The sequence below is a fragment of the Arvicanthis niloticus genome, chromosome 16 (assembly GCF_011762505.2).
Source record: "Arvicanthis niloticus isolate mArvNil1 chromosome 16, mArvNil1.pat.X, whole genome shotgun sequence".
In the NCBI taxonomy this organism is placed as follows: Eukaryota; Metazoa; Chordata; class Mammalia; order Rodentia; family Muridae; genus Arvicanthis; species Arvicanthis niloticus.
In genome coordinates this window covers 63,869,320-63,886,655 of record NC_047673.1, presented here as the reverse complement: position 1 = coordinate 63,886,655, position 17,336 = coordinate 63,869,320, and the positions used below count along the sequence as shown (strand labels likewise).

The window sequence follows — 17,336 nt, the reverse complement described above, 5'->3', positions numbered from 1 at the left end:
TCTCTCTCCCTCTCCCTCTCCCTCTTCCTCTCCCTCTCCCTCTCCTCTCTCTCTCCCTCCCCCTCCCCCTCTCCCCTCTCCCCTCTCCCCTCTCCCCTCTCCCCTCTCCCCTGTCCCCTCTCCCCTGTCCCCTCTCCCCTCTCCCCCCTCCCCCCCCCCCCCCCCCCCCTCCCCCTCCCCCTCACTCGCGCTCACTCTCTCTCTCTCTCTCTCTCTCTCTCTCTCTCTCTCTCTCTCTCTCGTGTGTGTGTGTGTGTGTGTGTGTGTGTGTGTGTGTGTGTGTGTGTGTGTATGTGTGGGTGTGTCGCACGGGTGTGTATGCTTCTTTCTGGAAACTACTTTAATAACAGGAAATAAAGTGTATTTTACGAGCTGGGGAAATCGAAAGCTATGCAGCTTGCTGGGAGGAGCCCTATCTCATCAGAAGTCCCCAGGAAGAAAGCACACTGTAAGGCATCTAGCCCTGCTCAAGCTAGGAACTTACTTTAACCAGTTCTCTTGTCCCCACTGTTATTTTGTAAATAACATTATTTTCTCATCATTTAATGAAACTGCAACCTGTTCCTGTGTACTTTTTTGAGCCATTTCTCTTCCTACTCAAAACAGACAAGCCCCATTTCCTGCCTTGCTGAAGATTTATAACCTGGACATTGCTTAGAAATTTCCGGGGAGGTAAGTCTTTCCCCTGTTGTATAAAGAAAAGATAGCTCCAGGAAACCCACAAGAACATAGGGGATCAGCTTGGTTCTTCCCAGTGGCAGGTGGGGCAAGCACAAATGATTCAGCTGCAGCAGGGCAATGAGCCTGCTGCAGCTGGGTTCTGATACCACATTCAGGAAGATGTCAACATCTTTCTTTCTCTATCTCTGGGGCTTGAGGTAAGAAAACATGAATTTTGATTAGTGCAGATTATAAAATTAGCTTCCTAAGTATAAGCATCAATAAATGGAAAACAAGAAGGCTTCAGTAGCTTGTGCTGGAGGGTGCACAGGAAATTGGTGGCTGGGGTGAGTGACTGAGTAAGGGAGAGGTTAGTGATATGAAAAGTTACCCTGATATAATACTCAGTGAAAAATGCATCTGGTCATGAATCTTCATTATCTGGCATTATCTTAGTATTAGACAGCATGAGAACCAGTGAACATGTGCAATAGAATTTTCCTAAGATTCACAAATACAGTTATTCAAATACTTCCTGTTTCAGTATACAAATGTAACGCTTTCTTTCTCTCTCCTTCAGAAAAGGAAGTAAGAATAGTATTTAGTCACTGGGAGAAACTTTCTGTCATCCTGAAAGTTATTCTTTGTGATAGGTTATATTTTATTTATTTTTGTTTTTATTTTATTGTCATAAGTTATAGAGAATATAAAGTTAAAAAGAAACACACTTCTCTTGTCTACTTTGTCTGCTTTTAGGATATTTTAAAGGCTTTCCATGTCCCCTGGCATAGGACTCCATGTGTAGTCGAACTTTGTAATTTAAATGTCAATTTGAGAGTTGTACCTGAATTAGGCCAATCTGCTAAGTTTATCAATTATATTGCTCAAACTTTCTAGATTTTTACAGATGTTTTTACATTACTAACTTAGAAATGGATACACTGTTATATTAACTATAAAACTGTGGGTTCTGCTTTTCAGTTTTTTCAAATTTACAGATATGTGTGGTCTCACAGATATTGGAGGCATATGATGTATATGTGTGTGCATGAAGATGTGTACTTGTGTGTACACAAGATGTATCCCATGATTTAAAAGAGCTGTGAAGGAACAAAATAATAACAGAGAACATGCACTATTATTGCTGGATAAATGCATAGTTAAAACTATTATCTTCCTCTAGGATGGGAAGGTTTATCATTCCGTGGTATTTAATAACAGTTTTGCCTTCAGTTCAATTAAAGCTCTGCTACTGTAGATAAATAGGAAGTTCTTGAGTTTCTAATTGATTTTGACTTTTTCCACCGTTGGGGAATGTTTTATTAGCAACCTATAGGTACATTTCTTAAATAACTTTTGGCAGACATCGTCATTGGACTGGTTAGGTCCTCCATGTAGGCTGCTCATCAGCAGGGTTCTGTTCTGCTTCTGCTACTGTTACTTCACTCAGGATGTCTTTTATGTTCTCTTCTGTCTGTCCCTCAACCATGTTGATGTACTTCCTTTTTTGCTTTTTTTTTTCTGATCAAGTTTTCATTTTAAAGCATAGGTGCACCTAATCAAGTTTGCATTTTTTTTATTATAAAAGAACCATATTTTCTTTCTTTCTCTGTTGTTTTATAGTTCTTTGAGAAGTTCATACAGTGTATTTGGCTCATATTCACTCTCCATCCCCTTCCATAACCCCTTCCAGATACATTCTGCCTTTCCTACCCACCCAACTTTGTATCTCCTTTTATTTTTAAGCCATTAAGGACAGTTTCTGTTCAATCAGGGGCCACATCTTTAATAAAAATGGTTCTCCCTTTCTCAACAGCTATCAAGTGTCAAAACTTCCTTAGCTGCTTGTGGGACTTTGTGTCCAAAGCCCCCTCCCCTCTTCACTGCATGCTGTGATTTTGTCTGGCATAAACCTGGACAAGTCTCATGATGCTTCACAACTGTTTTCAGTTCCTATGTGCGAGTTACCATCTGAGTTTGACAAACACTGTCCCTATAGTCATCTGCCACCCTGCCTATTAGAATTTTTCTTCACTCTCTTTTTAAAGTATTTCTGAGCAGAAGGGTAAGATTGGTGGTTGATTTACTCTGCATAGTGTGCGTAATATAGTGTACATAGTAAGAATGTAGCTTCTGGGTCAGTATAAGCTGATTTCCCCTATTCTATGACTCAAGGATGTGGTGTCTATATCAAGTTATGGAAAGATACCAAGAGCATTAGCATAGCTTATAAGATTTTGGGGGACACATTATATATCCATCGATATCTATATGTAGCAGGAAATTTTCCCTGCAAATTGGGAGGAGCTAGGGTGGGAGGAGTAAGGAGAGGAAGAGGAGAAGGAGGAGGAGGAGCTGAGGGGCAGAGATGTGGGGGCCATGGATGACAAAGCATGTAGCGAGAGTAGTCTTGCATAACAATGTATATCTAGGTTAGTTAATTGGTTAACACTTCTAATTGTGTGGGCATCTTCTTAATTGAGCATTATCAAACTTATAAAGCCTTTGGATAATCTAACATTAGAGTCTCATTTCTACCGGATACCGCGTGGATGGCAGGATGGTCTGGGCTCAGCCCAGCCTTGTGGAGACATCGTGGAAGATTGGCAGAACCATCTCCCACGCTGACGTCTGATGGGTGCCAGGGCCAGTGTTTCTGGCTGTCTGCTTCCAGCTGTGGAGCGCTTGACTTCAGGCCATAGAGCATGGCAGCCTGAGCTAGGCAGAGCCGCTGCCACTTAGCTGGTCAGCCTGTGTAGCCCAATTTATTAAAAATTAACTGTAACATCTATACAGTGTAATCTATATAGATATAGGTATAAATTTAATTTCTATGGCCAACATATTATTTTTGTGTGAAATACTTGTGGTCCTATTCTTGATACATTCTCAGAATAATAGTGATTAATACCTAGCACTTAACTCTTGAAAAGAAATTTCTATTCTTTCTGACAGTTTCTAAATGTACTTTTACCTGCAAGGAAATGGGAGACTTAGATTCCTTTGTTGATTTTCTGGCATTGGGGGAAAGTTTGACCTTTTATGTCCTTTATTTCTTTCTTATTTGTTCTATAAGTTCTTACTGTCATTTTCTAAAGAAACTGTCTCCTAAGTTCTTGGAATATAGTTATATCTTTTGTAAACAGTTCAGTAAGCCAGAATCATTAACTTTAATGGATTCCTTATGCTTGCTCAGGATGACTATAGAGGCAGCCAGGGATAGCCAGAAGAACCAGTATTTTGTTTCAAGAAAACATTCCAGGTTGATCATAAATTCAGCTGTAACCATGAGTAACAAAGTGAAACTAAAAACTACCATATAGCCAAATCCAGGAGGTACTGAAACATATGCACACCCTAGGATTGGAGCAGTAGCCCACAGTTTTATTTCCAAAGGGATAGAATCATTACAGGCCTTGCCATAAGAAGCTCTAGTCACAAACACTCATGCACTGTTCCCAGGGGTTACAGCATGGCTTCTGAGATATATAGATATAGATATAGATATAGATATAGATATAGATATAGATATACATATACATATACATATACATATACATATACATATACATATACATATACATATACATATACATATATATATATCGATCAGAATATCATATATGTGTGTATGTGTATATATGTGTGTATATCTCTATATATACATGTGCATATATACACATATGTATATATACACATACGTATATATGCACATGTATATATAAATATATAAGGAATCTTCTACAGTAGTAGAGTTTCATATGAATTTTTAAAAAATGTAATTAGTGTTAGTTACTCCTCCCTCCATTCCTACCACTATCCTGCCCTCCCATTCTCCACCACATTTAGCTCTTAGGTTTTCAATGTTTATGAAAGTAAAAAGAGAAAGAAATGTGAGAATAGCTTTTCAAGCAATAAAAAGAAATTTAGCTACACCATAAATATTGATAGAGGAAAGAATGCTCTATATATTTAAATATATGATTCCAGGAATAAAAATAAATATAAACACAGATTATTCAAGGAATTCCAGTATATTTTAGGAAGGAGGAATGTTTTTAATAAATTAGAAAACTTAAAATTTTTGAGAGAATTTAAGGATGACTTGTAGGTAGAAAATAGTGTCTATAAATGAGTAAGAATCTATAAGGCAAGCTTGAAAAGGATGAAATTGAGAAACTATTGACATAATTTCATCGAATGAATTTTACAGTGTGACTCTGAAAAGTATGTAGATGACTGGGAGATTGTCAGTAATATGAGCAGAAAAGATTCAGTGAGCACAATACAAGTTCAGGAGAGACAGAAGTCTAATGAGAGCTGTTTGGCAAAATGCCTAGTAGACAAGGGTCAGTGCCTTAGCATGGACCAAGCAACTTCGGCCACTGTTCATCCAGGTTCATGAAAGAATGAGCAAAGTATTTTACCACTCGTAACCTGTACTTTAAACACTATAGCAATTACTGATTCAACACCTTTCTCCCACCACAACTGCCAGTGACCGAAGTCACTTAATGGTTAATGGGGAAATTTTTACTAGACTTGTTTAGTAATACAGAAGTTCTACATACATTTTGTACAGTGGTGCACCTTATATTTAACTCTCTTTATCACACACAATTATAGACACTATTAATGGTCATTCACTCACATCAGAATATCCTGTCTTGAAAATGTCTGTATATGTTTGTAATCTTGTGTCTTTTTTTTTTAGGCTCATCTATAATTTGAGAGATAATGAATGAATACAAGAATATTGTTCTTCTAAAAGGATTAGAGAGAATGGAGGAATATCAGTTTAGGAAAATCAAGTCCTTACTAAGAAAAGAACTAAAGCTAACTAAACAAATGCAAGATGAATATGACAAGATTCAGCTGGCTGACCTGATGGAGGACAAGTTCCCAAAAGAAGCTGGACTAGACAAACTGATAAAAGTGTGCGAGCTTATAGAAGAGCTTAAAGACCTCGCTAAAAATCTTAAAAAAGAGAAGGCAAAAGGTAACAGGGAGCATAGTGTGTGAGCCCCCACTTTTTCTCCACACTCCTCAAACTTGCTATCTCCTTGCAGTGACCACAAATCTGTCCCATTTACATTGGGTACCTTGGGAACTATAAGGGGGTAAAATATTTGGAATATCTACAAATTTTGATATCCAAATTTCCTGATTTTGAGAAATCTGTTTTTACAAAGAAATTTAATGTACTTCTGGATAGGTATCCTTTGTTTTGGAGGCGAATAAAGTAAAAAAGCAGCTGTTGAGATAGATTAGAACATGGTAGAAAACTAGAACATAAGAAAAATTGAAAAAGTCTTTTACATAAAATAAATTTAATACTCAACTAACAATCTTACCTCTTCATTAATATCTTTTCTGATAAGAAATATGACCTAATATTTAAGTAGAAGCCTGCATGTTAGAGATGTTGAGTTAGATGTTAGTGAAAAAGTTTCTCTTTATAATGTAACTGGGTTTAAAATATAATTGTTATGCTGGTATACAACTCTGGACTTTATCAGTTAGCATAAGGATGCTCAGACAGAAAGACCTGCAGAACACCTCAAGTTGCTCAAAAAAATTATTCCCAATACATAAGAAATACAAATCCAATGTCACTACTTTGATACATCAAATATCAACTCATAATTTCTTTCTTTTTTTCCTATGGTTTTTTGAATGATCTTCCTTAAAAGGTTACTGTTATTATCATAAAAAAAATTCAGATTCTTAAAATCAGTCTGTGGTATAAGAAGGTTGGAACATGGTTGGATTGAAATAAACAGAAGTTCCCAGGATAAATAGGCTATGTCTGCTATACCTCAGAAGAGCAAAGGCTCCCCTGGGGCTCAGTCTGTACCTGACTTAGTACTCCAAACTGCCCTCTGGCCAGGAAGAGGTCATGCAGCAGAAGAGAGTAAACACACAGATATAGGAAGAGGCCAAATATTTCTTGAAATCATTGACTTTTTGTAAAATCATTAATAAACATGGAATGGAATATCAATTTCATTTTATTGTAGGAAAAGAAAGAAAATAAGTAATTCTGAATGAATTTCAGCAGTTATAAACATTTCCCTGGGTTTGCATGTGTTTTCTTTACCCCTACAGTTCAAAAGAAAAAGAAAGGAAAAGGCAAAATGGCAGTGAAAAAGAGAAAGCAAGATGAACTCAGTACTTCTGAATCTTTTTTCATCAGTAATGAATCAAACAAGAGTAAACTCTTCTCAAAGGTAAGGTGGCTAATCTCCCACCAAGAAGTTTCTTCTCATGTTTTTCTCTTTGTTAATTCTTTAGGAAGATTTAGTGCTCTATCTAATCTGAGGCCCTAGTGAGAACAGAATTCTAAGTCAATACTCTTATAGTGACCTATCACTCATGTGGTTTCACATTTTTTGTGTGGTCTAACTTGTGCAGTATAAGCCTCAAAGATGCTGACACAAAAGCACTACACAGCTTTTCAAAGACACTTATTGAAAAGCATCTGCTTTGGTATGTGGCTTCTGAAATGATGAAACCTAAATATGGACTTTGTGATTCTACACCTGATGTTCTTCTGTCACCAGGGGGAATAAGTAGAGTGACATTAATGCAATCTTTCTATTACTCTATGAAACAATCCTATATCTCTTGGTTAGGTTTTCTATTGTTGTGAAGAGACACCATGAGTAGGTCAACTCTTATAAGACAACACATTTCACTGGGGCTAACTTAAATTCAGAGGTTTAGTCCATTACTGTCATGGTGGGAAGTGTGGCAAAATGCAGGCATAGTGCTAGAAAGGAGATCAGAGTTCTGTATATTCACAGGCAGCAGGAACTATGAGTAACACTGAGCTTGGCTTGAGCATCTGGAACCTCAACAACCCCCTCCCACTCCAACACACTTCCATAAAAGCACAACAATTCAACCAGACCACACTTTGTAAGAGTGCCATTCCCTCTTCAACAATCATTCAAATCTATGAATTTGTAGGAGCCATTCTTATTCAAACCACCACACAATAAAATTCAGCTGTTAAGATTGAGGTGTGCGCACAGTAAAACAAATATAATTAGAGTTCAGTCATAAAAGCAAAGATTCTTAAGGTCTTGAAAATATTGTGCTTCATTTAACTTTAAAGACATTTCTGAGGGCTCAATCTAAAACTATAGAAAAGCATAACTTACTGTGTACAAGGCTCAGGATTCAATTTCTAACACATGAAAATCTGGAGAGAAAGGCAATGTTGCTCTTTCAGAAAAAGAAAAAACAAATCTCAAAAGCTGAAGGTGGAAAGAAAAAGAAGCTTACCCAGGAACAGACTCAGCTTCCAGGACCTTCAGGAACCAATATGAAAAAAGATGAAGATTGTCTCCAGACTCCTCTTAAACCTCCACCAACACCACCCAGCAGTTTCTCACATAAGGTACTGCGTTCCTATTCCCAACACTTGCCCATTCCCAAAGCATATCACTGGGCTCCCCACAATCCTGAAAAAACTTCTCACTAATACCCTACTGCAAAATTTTCTTTCCTCATTTTATTAAATAACACATTAAGTTATCTGGTCACATAACACAGCCTCAGTTGGTATTGAAAAGGTAAATATTTTGGTGGAGGGGAACCTAGGAAAGGGAATAAAATTTGAAATGCAAATAAATAAAATATCCAATAAAAATGAAAAAAAGAAAAGGTAAGTACTTATGAAAGAATTTCTAATGTTGTCAACCAACTCTCTGCTTAGTGTTCAGAAGAAAGTATAGGGGAGACAGACAGAGAGAGACACAAGAACATATCAACCTGCCCTTGCCTAATTTCTTCTCAGCCCTTTTCCCTTTGCTGGTGACCAAACTTCTGAGGTTATTTTTGGCATTCTGTGTTCTACTCAGAAGGCATTTTGACATGTGATATTTCCCTGTTTGGGAAGTCTTTATCCGTGTCCACTACTGACCAAATGCTCTATAGCTGTAATAGTCACATTTGCTGAGAATCAGCTTCAGATCTCTCCCAGGCATATCGCAAACTCTCCCTGCCATTCCTCTTCAAAGGTAACAGCTTCCTGTTACTGTCCCAAAGACTTCTTAATATAATTACAATGACTATATCAGTGAAAGTACTTCTCATAATAATATAGTATTTAATGATATCATCATTTATCAGATGTATATTTTAAGACCATGGCTACAATTAAACAGACTTAATTTTGTTACATGGAACAATTATATTGAACACTCTATGAGATCAACAGTCAATCCTTTCAACTGACAGTCCTGTTATTTAGCTTGGGTTGAAATCTTTAGTTACATCTAATTATCTGTGTTCATAAATGGTGACAGCAATATAATTCGAAATGTATACAATCCAGGAAAATTGTCTACAGTTGATGACAGTTTTGGCTCAGTGGCATCGGCCTCATAGCAATGGTTGCATTTTAGAAAACGTGTACCTTAAAGGATCAAAAACATATAAAGAAACCAGTAAACGTGGTCATTGAAGTTATGTGGACCGATTTGTCTTTTAACTTATTTTCATGTTTCATAAATAGTGATGACCATTCAAATCTATGAATTTGTAGGAGCCATTCTTATTCAAACCACTACACAATGCAATTCATCTGTTAAGACTGAGGTGTGCGCACAGTGAAACAAATATAATTAGAATTCAGTCATAAAAGCAAAGATTCTTAAGGTCTTGAAAATATTGTGCTTCATTTAACTTTAAAGACATTTCTGAGGGCTCAATCTAAAACTATAGAAAAAGTATAACTTACTGTGTACAAGGCTCAGGATTCAATTTCTAACGTGAAAATCTAGAGAAAAAGGCAATGTTGCTCTTTCAGAAAAAGAGAAAACAAATCTCAAAAGCTGAAGGTGGAAAGAAAAAGAAGCTTACCCAGGAACAGACTCAGCTTCCAGGACCTTCAGGAATCAATATGAAAAAAGATGAAGATTGTCTCCAGACTCCTCTTAAACCTCCACCAACACCACCCAGCAGTTCCTCACATAAGGTACCGTGTTCCTATTCCCAACACTTGCTCATTCCCAAAGCATATCACTGGGCTCCCCACAATCTTGGAAAAACTTCTCACTAATACCCTACTGCAAAATTTTCTTTCCTCATTTTATTAAATAACACATTAAGTTATCTGGTCACATAACACAGCCTCAGTTGGTATTGAAAAGGTAAATATTTTGGTGGAGGGGAACCTAGGAAAGGGAATAAAATTTGAAATGTAAATAAATAAAATATCCAATAAAAATGAAAAAAAAAAGGTAAGTACTTATGAAAGGATTTCTAATGTTGTCAACCAACTCTCTGCTTAGTGTTCAGAAGAAAGTATAGGGGAGACAGACAAAGAGAGACACAAGAACATATCAACCTGCCCTTGCCTAATTTCTTCTCAGCCCTTTTCCCTTTGCTGATGACCAAACTTCTGAGGTTATTTTTGGCATTCTGTGTTCTACTCAGAAGGCATTTTGACATGTGATATTTCCCTGTTTGGGAAGTCTTTATCCCTGTCCACTGCTGGCCAAATACTCAGAATGAAGACTCAGCTTCAGAGCTCTCCCAGGCATAGCCCAAACTCGCCTTGTCATTACTCATCAAAAGGAAACTGTTACTATCACAAAGACGTCTTAATATAATTACACTGACTATAGCAGTGAAAGTACTTCTCCTAATAATTTAATGATACCATCATTTATCAGATATGCATTTTGAAACCCTGGCTGCACTTTACACAGACCTCATTTTGTTACATGGTTCAGTTGTATGTACTATCAACACTCTATGTGATCAATGTTCAAGTCTTTCAACTGATAGAGCCCTGTTATTTAGCATGGATTGAAATCCTTAGGCACATCTAATTATCTGTGTTCATAAATGGTGACAGCAGTATAACTGAAAAAATGTATGCAGTTCAGGAAAACAGGCTACAGTTAAAGACAGTTTTGGCTTGTGTGGCATCGGCTTCATAGCAATGGTTTCATTTTTAAAAACTTGCACTTTGAAGGATCAAAAACATACAAAGAAACCAGTAACAGTGGCGATTACAGTTATGTGGACCTAGATGCATAAAAACTTACTTTCATTTTAAAGCCAAATTTATAATGATTAAAGTTTTATACTGCTTCTCTAAGATTAGAAAAGTATAATGAAGGCCCTAACTAAATCTGTTGCTTCAAATACAAGTGTTTCCCACATACATAGTTTTATTTAACTGAAATTATGGTTATTTTAAAGTTCTAAATAGAGGTTTGAATGAATCCAAATTGGCTTCTGGCATACTCTGGCACTCTGTCAACCGAGCTACATCTCCATCTACCAGAATTCATGATGTGGGTCATTATTTTCATATACTTGTCACACAGTTTCATCCACATCATCTGAAAGTGTGGGGACTGGGCTCGCTGTGTGCTGCAGAGAACATATATAACGATAGATTAGAAATTCTAAATAAAGAAAAGTCCAGAAATAATGAACTAATTTTACTACAAGCTTAGTTTCCCACAAAATAACACAAAGTCGTACCAGACTGAGCAAGATCTGGCAAGTTTTGTACGATACTTAAACCAAGTATTTCATCTCAAACCAATACCTGGCTTTTAAGAGAAGTTGTTATATTGATTATGAAGGGAGAAGGCTATGTGTTAGAAGTTCCTAAGTGTGGGCTAAATACTTCCTTCAGCCCAGGAGAAAACTGACAGAATAAAGGTCCTCTTTTCAGAAGGGAAAAAAAAAAGATGTATTTCGTGTGATTCTTAAAAACCATTAAGCAGGATTAAAAAATATCTCATCCTATTTTCCTTTAGAAACAGAAAAACACGATCATCAAAAAACATAGTATCATAATGACAGAGGGTCCCCAGGAAAAGCACCAGCATGTAGACTTTCCAACAACCAGCAAATTCCCACCTGTAAGTGAAGTTCTGACTTTTGAAGGATTTTCAGTAATTGCTTCTAACAGCCTTCAATCTTCTCAAAAGCCTCTAGAAGCTCACTTAGATTTAAAGATGTCCCCAGGCTCTCTAAAATCACCTTCCCAGAATTTTCCAGTGTTTCCAGCCTCAGACTCCAGCCTTCATCTGAACTCTACTGTGCCTTCTACACTGTTCAGTGCTGCCCAGGTTCCTCATGTACCATCAGCAACAGCATTCAGTAATGTTGGGGTTCCTCGTAAGCCTTCAGAAACAGTGTTTTGCTCTCCCAGTACTCTTCAGATGTCTCCAATAACAGTGTCCAGCAAGATCCAGGACGCTCACCTTCCTACACCAGCAGCATTCCACAGCGCACAGGCTCCTCACAGTCAAGCAATAGCATCCAGAAATGTCCAAACTACTAGAGTGCCTTTAGCAACATTGACAAAGAAAGCCCAGCCCATAAAGATGCCTCCTCCAGCCTCAGCATCCAGCAATGCTCAGGTTCCTCATACTCTAGCAGCCCTGTCCAGCAGCATCTCTATTGCACAGGCACCTCAAACAACAACATCCAGTAGCATTCAGGCTTCTACCTCTGCTACAGTAAAAGCATCCAAGAATGTCCAGGCCACTCAAATACCTTTACCAATAGTAACTAATTATTTCCAGGATTCTCAGGCACCTCAATCAAAAATACCCAGCAGTCTTACAACTCTTCAGGTACCTATGTCAATAGCCACAAGCAGAGCCCAGACTACTCAAATTCATCCAGGAACAGGATCCATTTCTGTCAAGGTTCTTCATGCTCCTTTACCAACAGTGTCTAGAAGTGTGTGCACCACTCAATTGACACAAGGAGCAGCATCTGCTACTGGGGAGGTCCTTCCCCTTCCTAAAGTAAAAACATCCAGGAAAGTCCAAGCAGCTCACATGTCTTCAGCGAGAGCATCCAGCAGTCTCCTGGCTTCACATGCAACTCCACCAATAGCATCCAGCAGTCTCCTGGCACCACAGTTGTCTTCAGCAACAACATCCAGGGCTCTCCATGCTACTCCAGGGTCTACAGCAACATATCACAGCAATCCATCCAGGGTAATGACCTTCTCTTCTCACAATGTAATAAGAGATTAGCACAAACTTGGAAGGCCTCTTCATTAATCTATATGTACACAAAATCTTTTATTCAAATAATCAGTAATTTTTATTGTGTATAGTTACCGATTCTTCCCTAAATTCAATTGTAAAATACATTGTATACTCTTCTCTACTGTTAGCTATTATCTAAGTCAATGATCACCCAGTCATTCCTATTCCATAAGGAGTTTAGTGAGCTACCTGATTTAATTTTACACATTGCATTTTGTGTCAAGGTGTTATTTTCATATTGTGAACCACTGCTTATTATAGCAGAAATGTACTTCCTGATGATAGAACACACTGATGAGGAATTAGAGTAAAACCCTGCCAGCCACAGGGTGAAGTCTGTATACATTTTTAGGTAAGACCACAGAGAATGCTGCTAGTTTGTAGCTACCTCCATGGGCTGATACCCAGGTTGGCCATACCTGCCAGCATGCCTCCTCTTTCAGTCCCTCAGTGTTCCCTGTGTTTTAAAGTGCTTTCCTGATACACAGAAATGGAGTATGATACTGAGGAGGTGGTATAAGTTCCAGGATTGTCTTCAGTGCCTGTTATTAGGCAAAAAGAAGAGTTTCTAGCCTAAACCCTTGTTGTTTAGCAATGTTTGAGATGATATTCCTGTGGCTGCTGACCTAACTCTTTTGCAAAAGAGCTCAATTTTTTCTTAGAAAATATTTTAAATTAAAATCTTCAAAATGTTCCTAAATAGAAAACTCAACTAGAGCATTGATGGCTTGGGATGCATTCCCAAGAAGTATAATATTCTTATCTACCATGTATAATTTGTGTTAACTGGAATCACTAGGTTATGATTTACAGAAATTTTAAGTAAATATTTAGGTAAATATACGTGTCTAGGTTGTAGTATGGCAACCACTGTTTATGTCTGTCCATTCTATCCAATGGATTGTTCCTTATGATCTATCTGAACAACATCATTTTATCCAATGTGTGTTTTATGTAGACACCAAGGAGAGGAACTGTACCAAAGGAACCTTCTAAGGAAGTAGGTCACCATCAAGGTTCCAAATAAGTGATGGTGTTGAAAGTAACAGAACCATTTACATATGACACTGAAGAAGATAAAAGGATCTTTCATGCCACAGTGGCTACTGAGACTGAGTTCTTCAGAGTGAAGGTTTTTGACACAGCTCTAAGAAGCAAGTTCATCCCAAGAAAGATCATTGCAATATCAGATTATTTTGGGTACAATGGGTTCCTGGAGATATACAAACCTTCCTGTGTGTCTGATGTAAATGTTGACCAAACAATGGTTATCTCAAATAAACTGAGAGAAAGAGCCATTGCAACTCTGAAAATTTCTCATCTTTTCTTAGAAACAAAGGGGACATTTGTGAATGGAGAGTTTGCAGTGATTAAGGTAAACCATTGCATTATTTGTAAAATTTCTTTGCTCAACTTACTTAAAACAGGAAATCATGAACAGAAATCATAAGTTCCCACGAATGCCCAGTGAAAATCAGATGACAAAGTGTTGCAATAAATCTCCAACCCCAAAAAGCCTGTGCAAAGAACACACCACACCACTCAGTTATAATATTTATAAGCTGCACAGCTAGATTGGGCAGATAAACCATGACACTATTCCCCAGCTATGAGATCACTTGCAAATTGCCAATTCTCCAGGCCACGTGGTTCTGCTCCATCTTCTTTCTGACTCCTCTTCTTCTGTCTTCCTCTGTCTCCTCCTTCTTCTAGTCTGCCTCTCTCCCTCCTCTCTTCTCTCTCTAAAACCTCCAGCCTCAACTTCCCCTTACACTGCCAAATAACAGGCAGTTTATTTGGCCTTTATTTAACAAGTCAAAATGAGGAGAAAGTTCACAAGAAATCATCTGAGTAGTAAACCACTCCTCATTGGGACAGCCCTCTTGAGGAAGTGGAATTAACATCAAAATACAAACAGCACAAGGGCAATCCACAACAAGCTGCTAAAATCCACCCTCCTTGTCTTACTTACACACATCTGTGTGGGATTCATTTTATACACACACACACACACACACACACACACACACACAACCTATTACAATGTAAACAAAAGAAACATAAGTGTCTTCATTCACATAGAAATGCTCTTACACTATCATTGTTCTCCAAACCATCAGCCATTAGTCAAAATTCCAATCCTTCCCCCATGGCAGCAAAGCTTTTTTTTCCCCTCTTCCCAACCTCCCTGTTCAATGAAACTCTACAACTCAGTCCTTACCTCAGGCCTTGTAACACTTTCCTTTCTCCTGTACCCTCTGTAACACACCCTGATCTTCCACCTATGCTCACATAGTAGGAGTGGCTAGCTAATTTTACAATCCCAGGCAAGGAAAGAAAACTGACTCCAAGTACAGAGATTCACTTAAGAGCAGAGTAAGAAAAGGGCATATGAGACTTGTGGTGAGGAGTCAGTAAGAAAAGAGTGAAATGAGCTGTATTTCAACTGATCCAACTTCACTGTTTTCTTCTTTAAGGTCATCAATGCTAGAAGGTGAAGAAAAGCCCCTCACCACAGATTCAGTTATGAGAACCTCTCTGGAACCATACTTCTGAAAACCTGGATGCTAATGATACTGTTTATGGAGATAAGATTCAAATACAGAAAATAGATGTGCATATGGCCTGTTGAAATACCAGCCCTATAAAAACCAGCTTTTAATTCTAGGAAATGGTGCTTTCTTATATTCTTTATGCATTTTTCTATTATCTAAATTCCATATTCTGTCTATATAACTTCTATAATTGTTGATTTGTAAATTTTTATACCTAAAACTTTTTTTTAAACCCACATTTTCTGTAAAGCAGTATGCCTTTGGCAATATCTTTTACCCATTTAACCATTTTGGAATTGCTGTAAGATAAAATGATTCTCAGATAAAACTGGAGAACACAGGCTTCAAATGTGATGTTTAAGGACAAAGCATGTCAGGAACAAATAGACTATGTGTTTTCTGCCCATAAAAACCAAGGTATTAATAAGATGGAAAGAAGGTTGAACTCAGCCTTGAGTGTAGCTTCCAAAACTAATATGCTGAGGACAGGATAAAGTCTTCATACCCTTTATGCTGAGTAATGTGAGTACATTATAGAGTTTAGTTATTTGGGAAAAAAATCCCCAAATAAGGCGTTTAGAGTAGGGCATACTATTTTCAATAGTAATCAATCACATCTTCAGTTCCAGGGTGAAATAAAATCACTGGAAACCTTTAAAGCAAAATGAAGAAGGCTTATGATAAAATAAATCAAAGGAATTAAGAAATTAGTATTCCCAGAGAGGTCTTTCTAGAGTACTGCTTACTTCTCTCACTACTATGAAAACTTACTTGATAAAGCAACTGAAAGAACAATGAGTTTATTTTTGCCCATGGTTTAATGGTGGAGAAGGATCAGGTGGCTGCCCATGTGCCTGCAGCAGGAAGAGAGAGGTAAATTCTAGAGTTAATATCTCCCCTCTCCCTTCTTCCCTTCCTTCCTTCCTCCCTCACCCTCTATCTTTATTTTCTTCAGTTAAGGACATGAACCTATTCAATGATACCACCCACACTTAAGATGAGTGTTTGCAAATTCCTTAATGCAGTCTAGAAACCTCCTCTAGCACATGCTCAAAGGATTCAGCCAAGTGATTCCTGATCCTGTAATATGATATTTACAATCAATATTCACAGTCACACAGGGCAATGATGTGAAACGGAGGTAAGGAGCATAGATAGGGGTTTGACAGCAGAAATATAGGCAGGAAGACACAAGAGCTAAGGTTGGGTGCCTCTCTCACCTTATAAATCCTTGTCTTAGTCCCCATTCTAATGATCCTGGAAATCTGAGCTTAACAGGATGTGTTTAATTCACGGTCTCTTCTCATTTATGGATTAACATCACAAGAAAGCATTTGTGGATGAAACTTCGTTTGTTTTTCTTTTATTATTTCTTGTGCTTTAGCTTTGCTCTTCCAGCATGTGAGGGACAGACACACTGTTGTGTAGCACCTTGACACTCCACTCTTCTTGTCAAATAACAACGATGCACTTCCCAGCTTCTGATCATTGTCAACATCTACTGTGTACACAAAACAGTCTGCAAACAATACGCCAGAAACCTATTGGCAATGTGGGCACCCACATACATCAGATAGCAAATATATATGCTATGAACCTTGAAAATGATTACCGTCCTTAGAAATACCTTCATTAAAATCTTATGTATATTCAAATATGTCACACAACCTTCTTGATACCGTGAAAGATGGCTTAGTCCAGCCTAAACTGATTTGAATAAATGTATGTCCAGACAAACTGTGTCTTTAAACTGAACTTTGATGATGGATATCCTGTTTACCATCTCCTTCTTATTTATACATGAGCACATAATCAAAATAAACTGCTCTGTGGAAAGGGACATGCATGAAGATTCAATGTCCACCTAATCTAAGCGCATCAGCTGAAATAAAGACTCACCTGTGTTACATCCCTTCAGCAAAACAACTTCTTGTCTTGAACTTTATGAAAGAAACTCCAAGCAAAAACTGGAGCCAGTGAATACCTTTACTTATGTGGCCTACAATTGCTCATCACAAAACTGCTTTCTGATCTGTACTGTCATTTTGCTTTGAATAAAGTTTCACTGCTTCTATACAAA

The 17,336-nt window shown here is 37.8% G+C and overlaps 1 protein-coding gene across 5 annotated transcripts; it reads left to right on the top strand.

The window, feature by feature from the left end:
* Positions 1 to 454: 454 nt before the first annotated feature.
* On the top strand, positions 455 to 17,336 carry LOC117721368 (uncharacterized). 5 transcript variants are annotated; one of them, XM_076914535.1, is made up of 8 exons: positions 455 to 672; positions 5,375 to 5,659; positions 6,769 to 6,890; positions 7,898 to 8,065; positions 9,479 to 9,646; positions 11,451 to 12,647; positions 14,033 to 14,076; positions 15,179 to 17,336. In XM_076914535.1, exons 2-7 carry the CDS (start codon positions 5,398 to 5,400, stop codon positions 14,051 to 14,053), a joined length of 1,938 nt encoding a protein of 645 aa, XP_076770650.1. In that variant the 5' UTR covers positions 455 to 672; positions 5,375 to 5,397; the 3' UTR covers positions 14,054 to 14,076; positions 15,179 to 17,336. The 5 variants fall into 5 exon arrangements, with proteins under 5 accessions (XP_076770650.1, XP_076770651.1, XP_076770649.1 ...); XM_076914536.1 differs by lacking the exon at positions 14,033 to 14,076; XM_076914534.1 differs by having other exon boundaries at positions 14,033 to 17,336.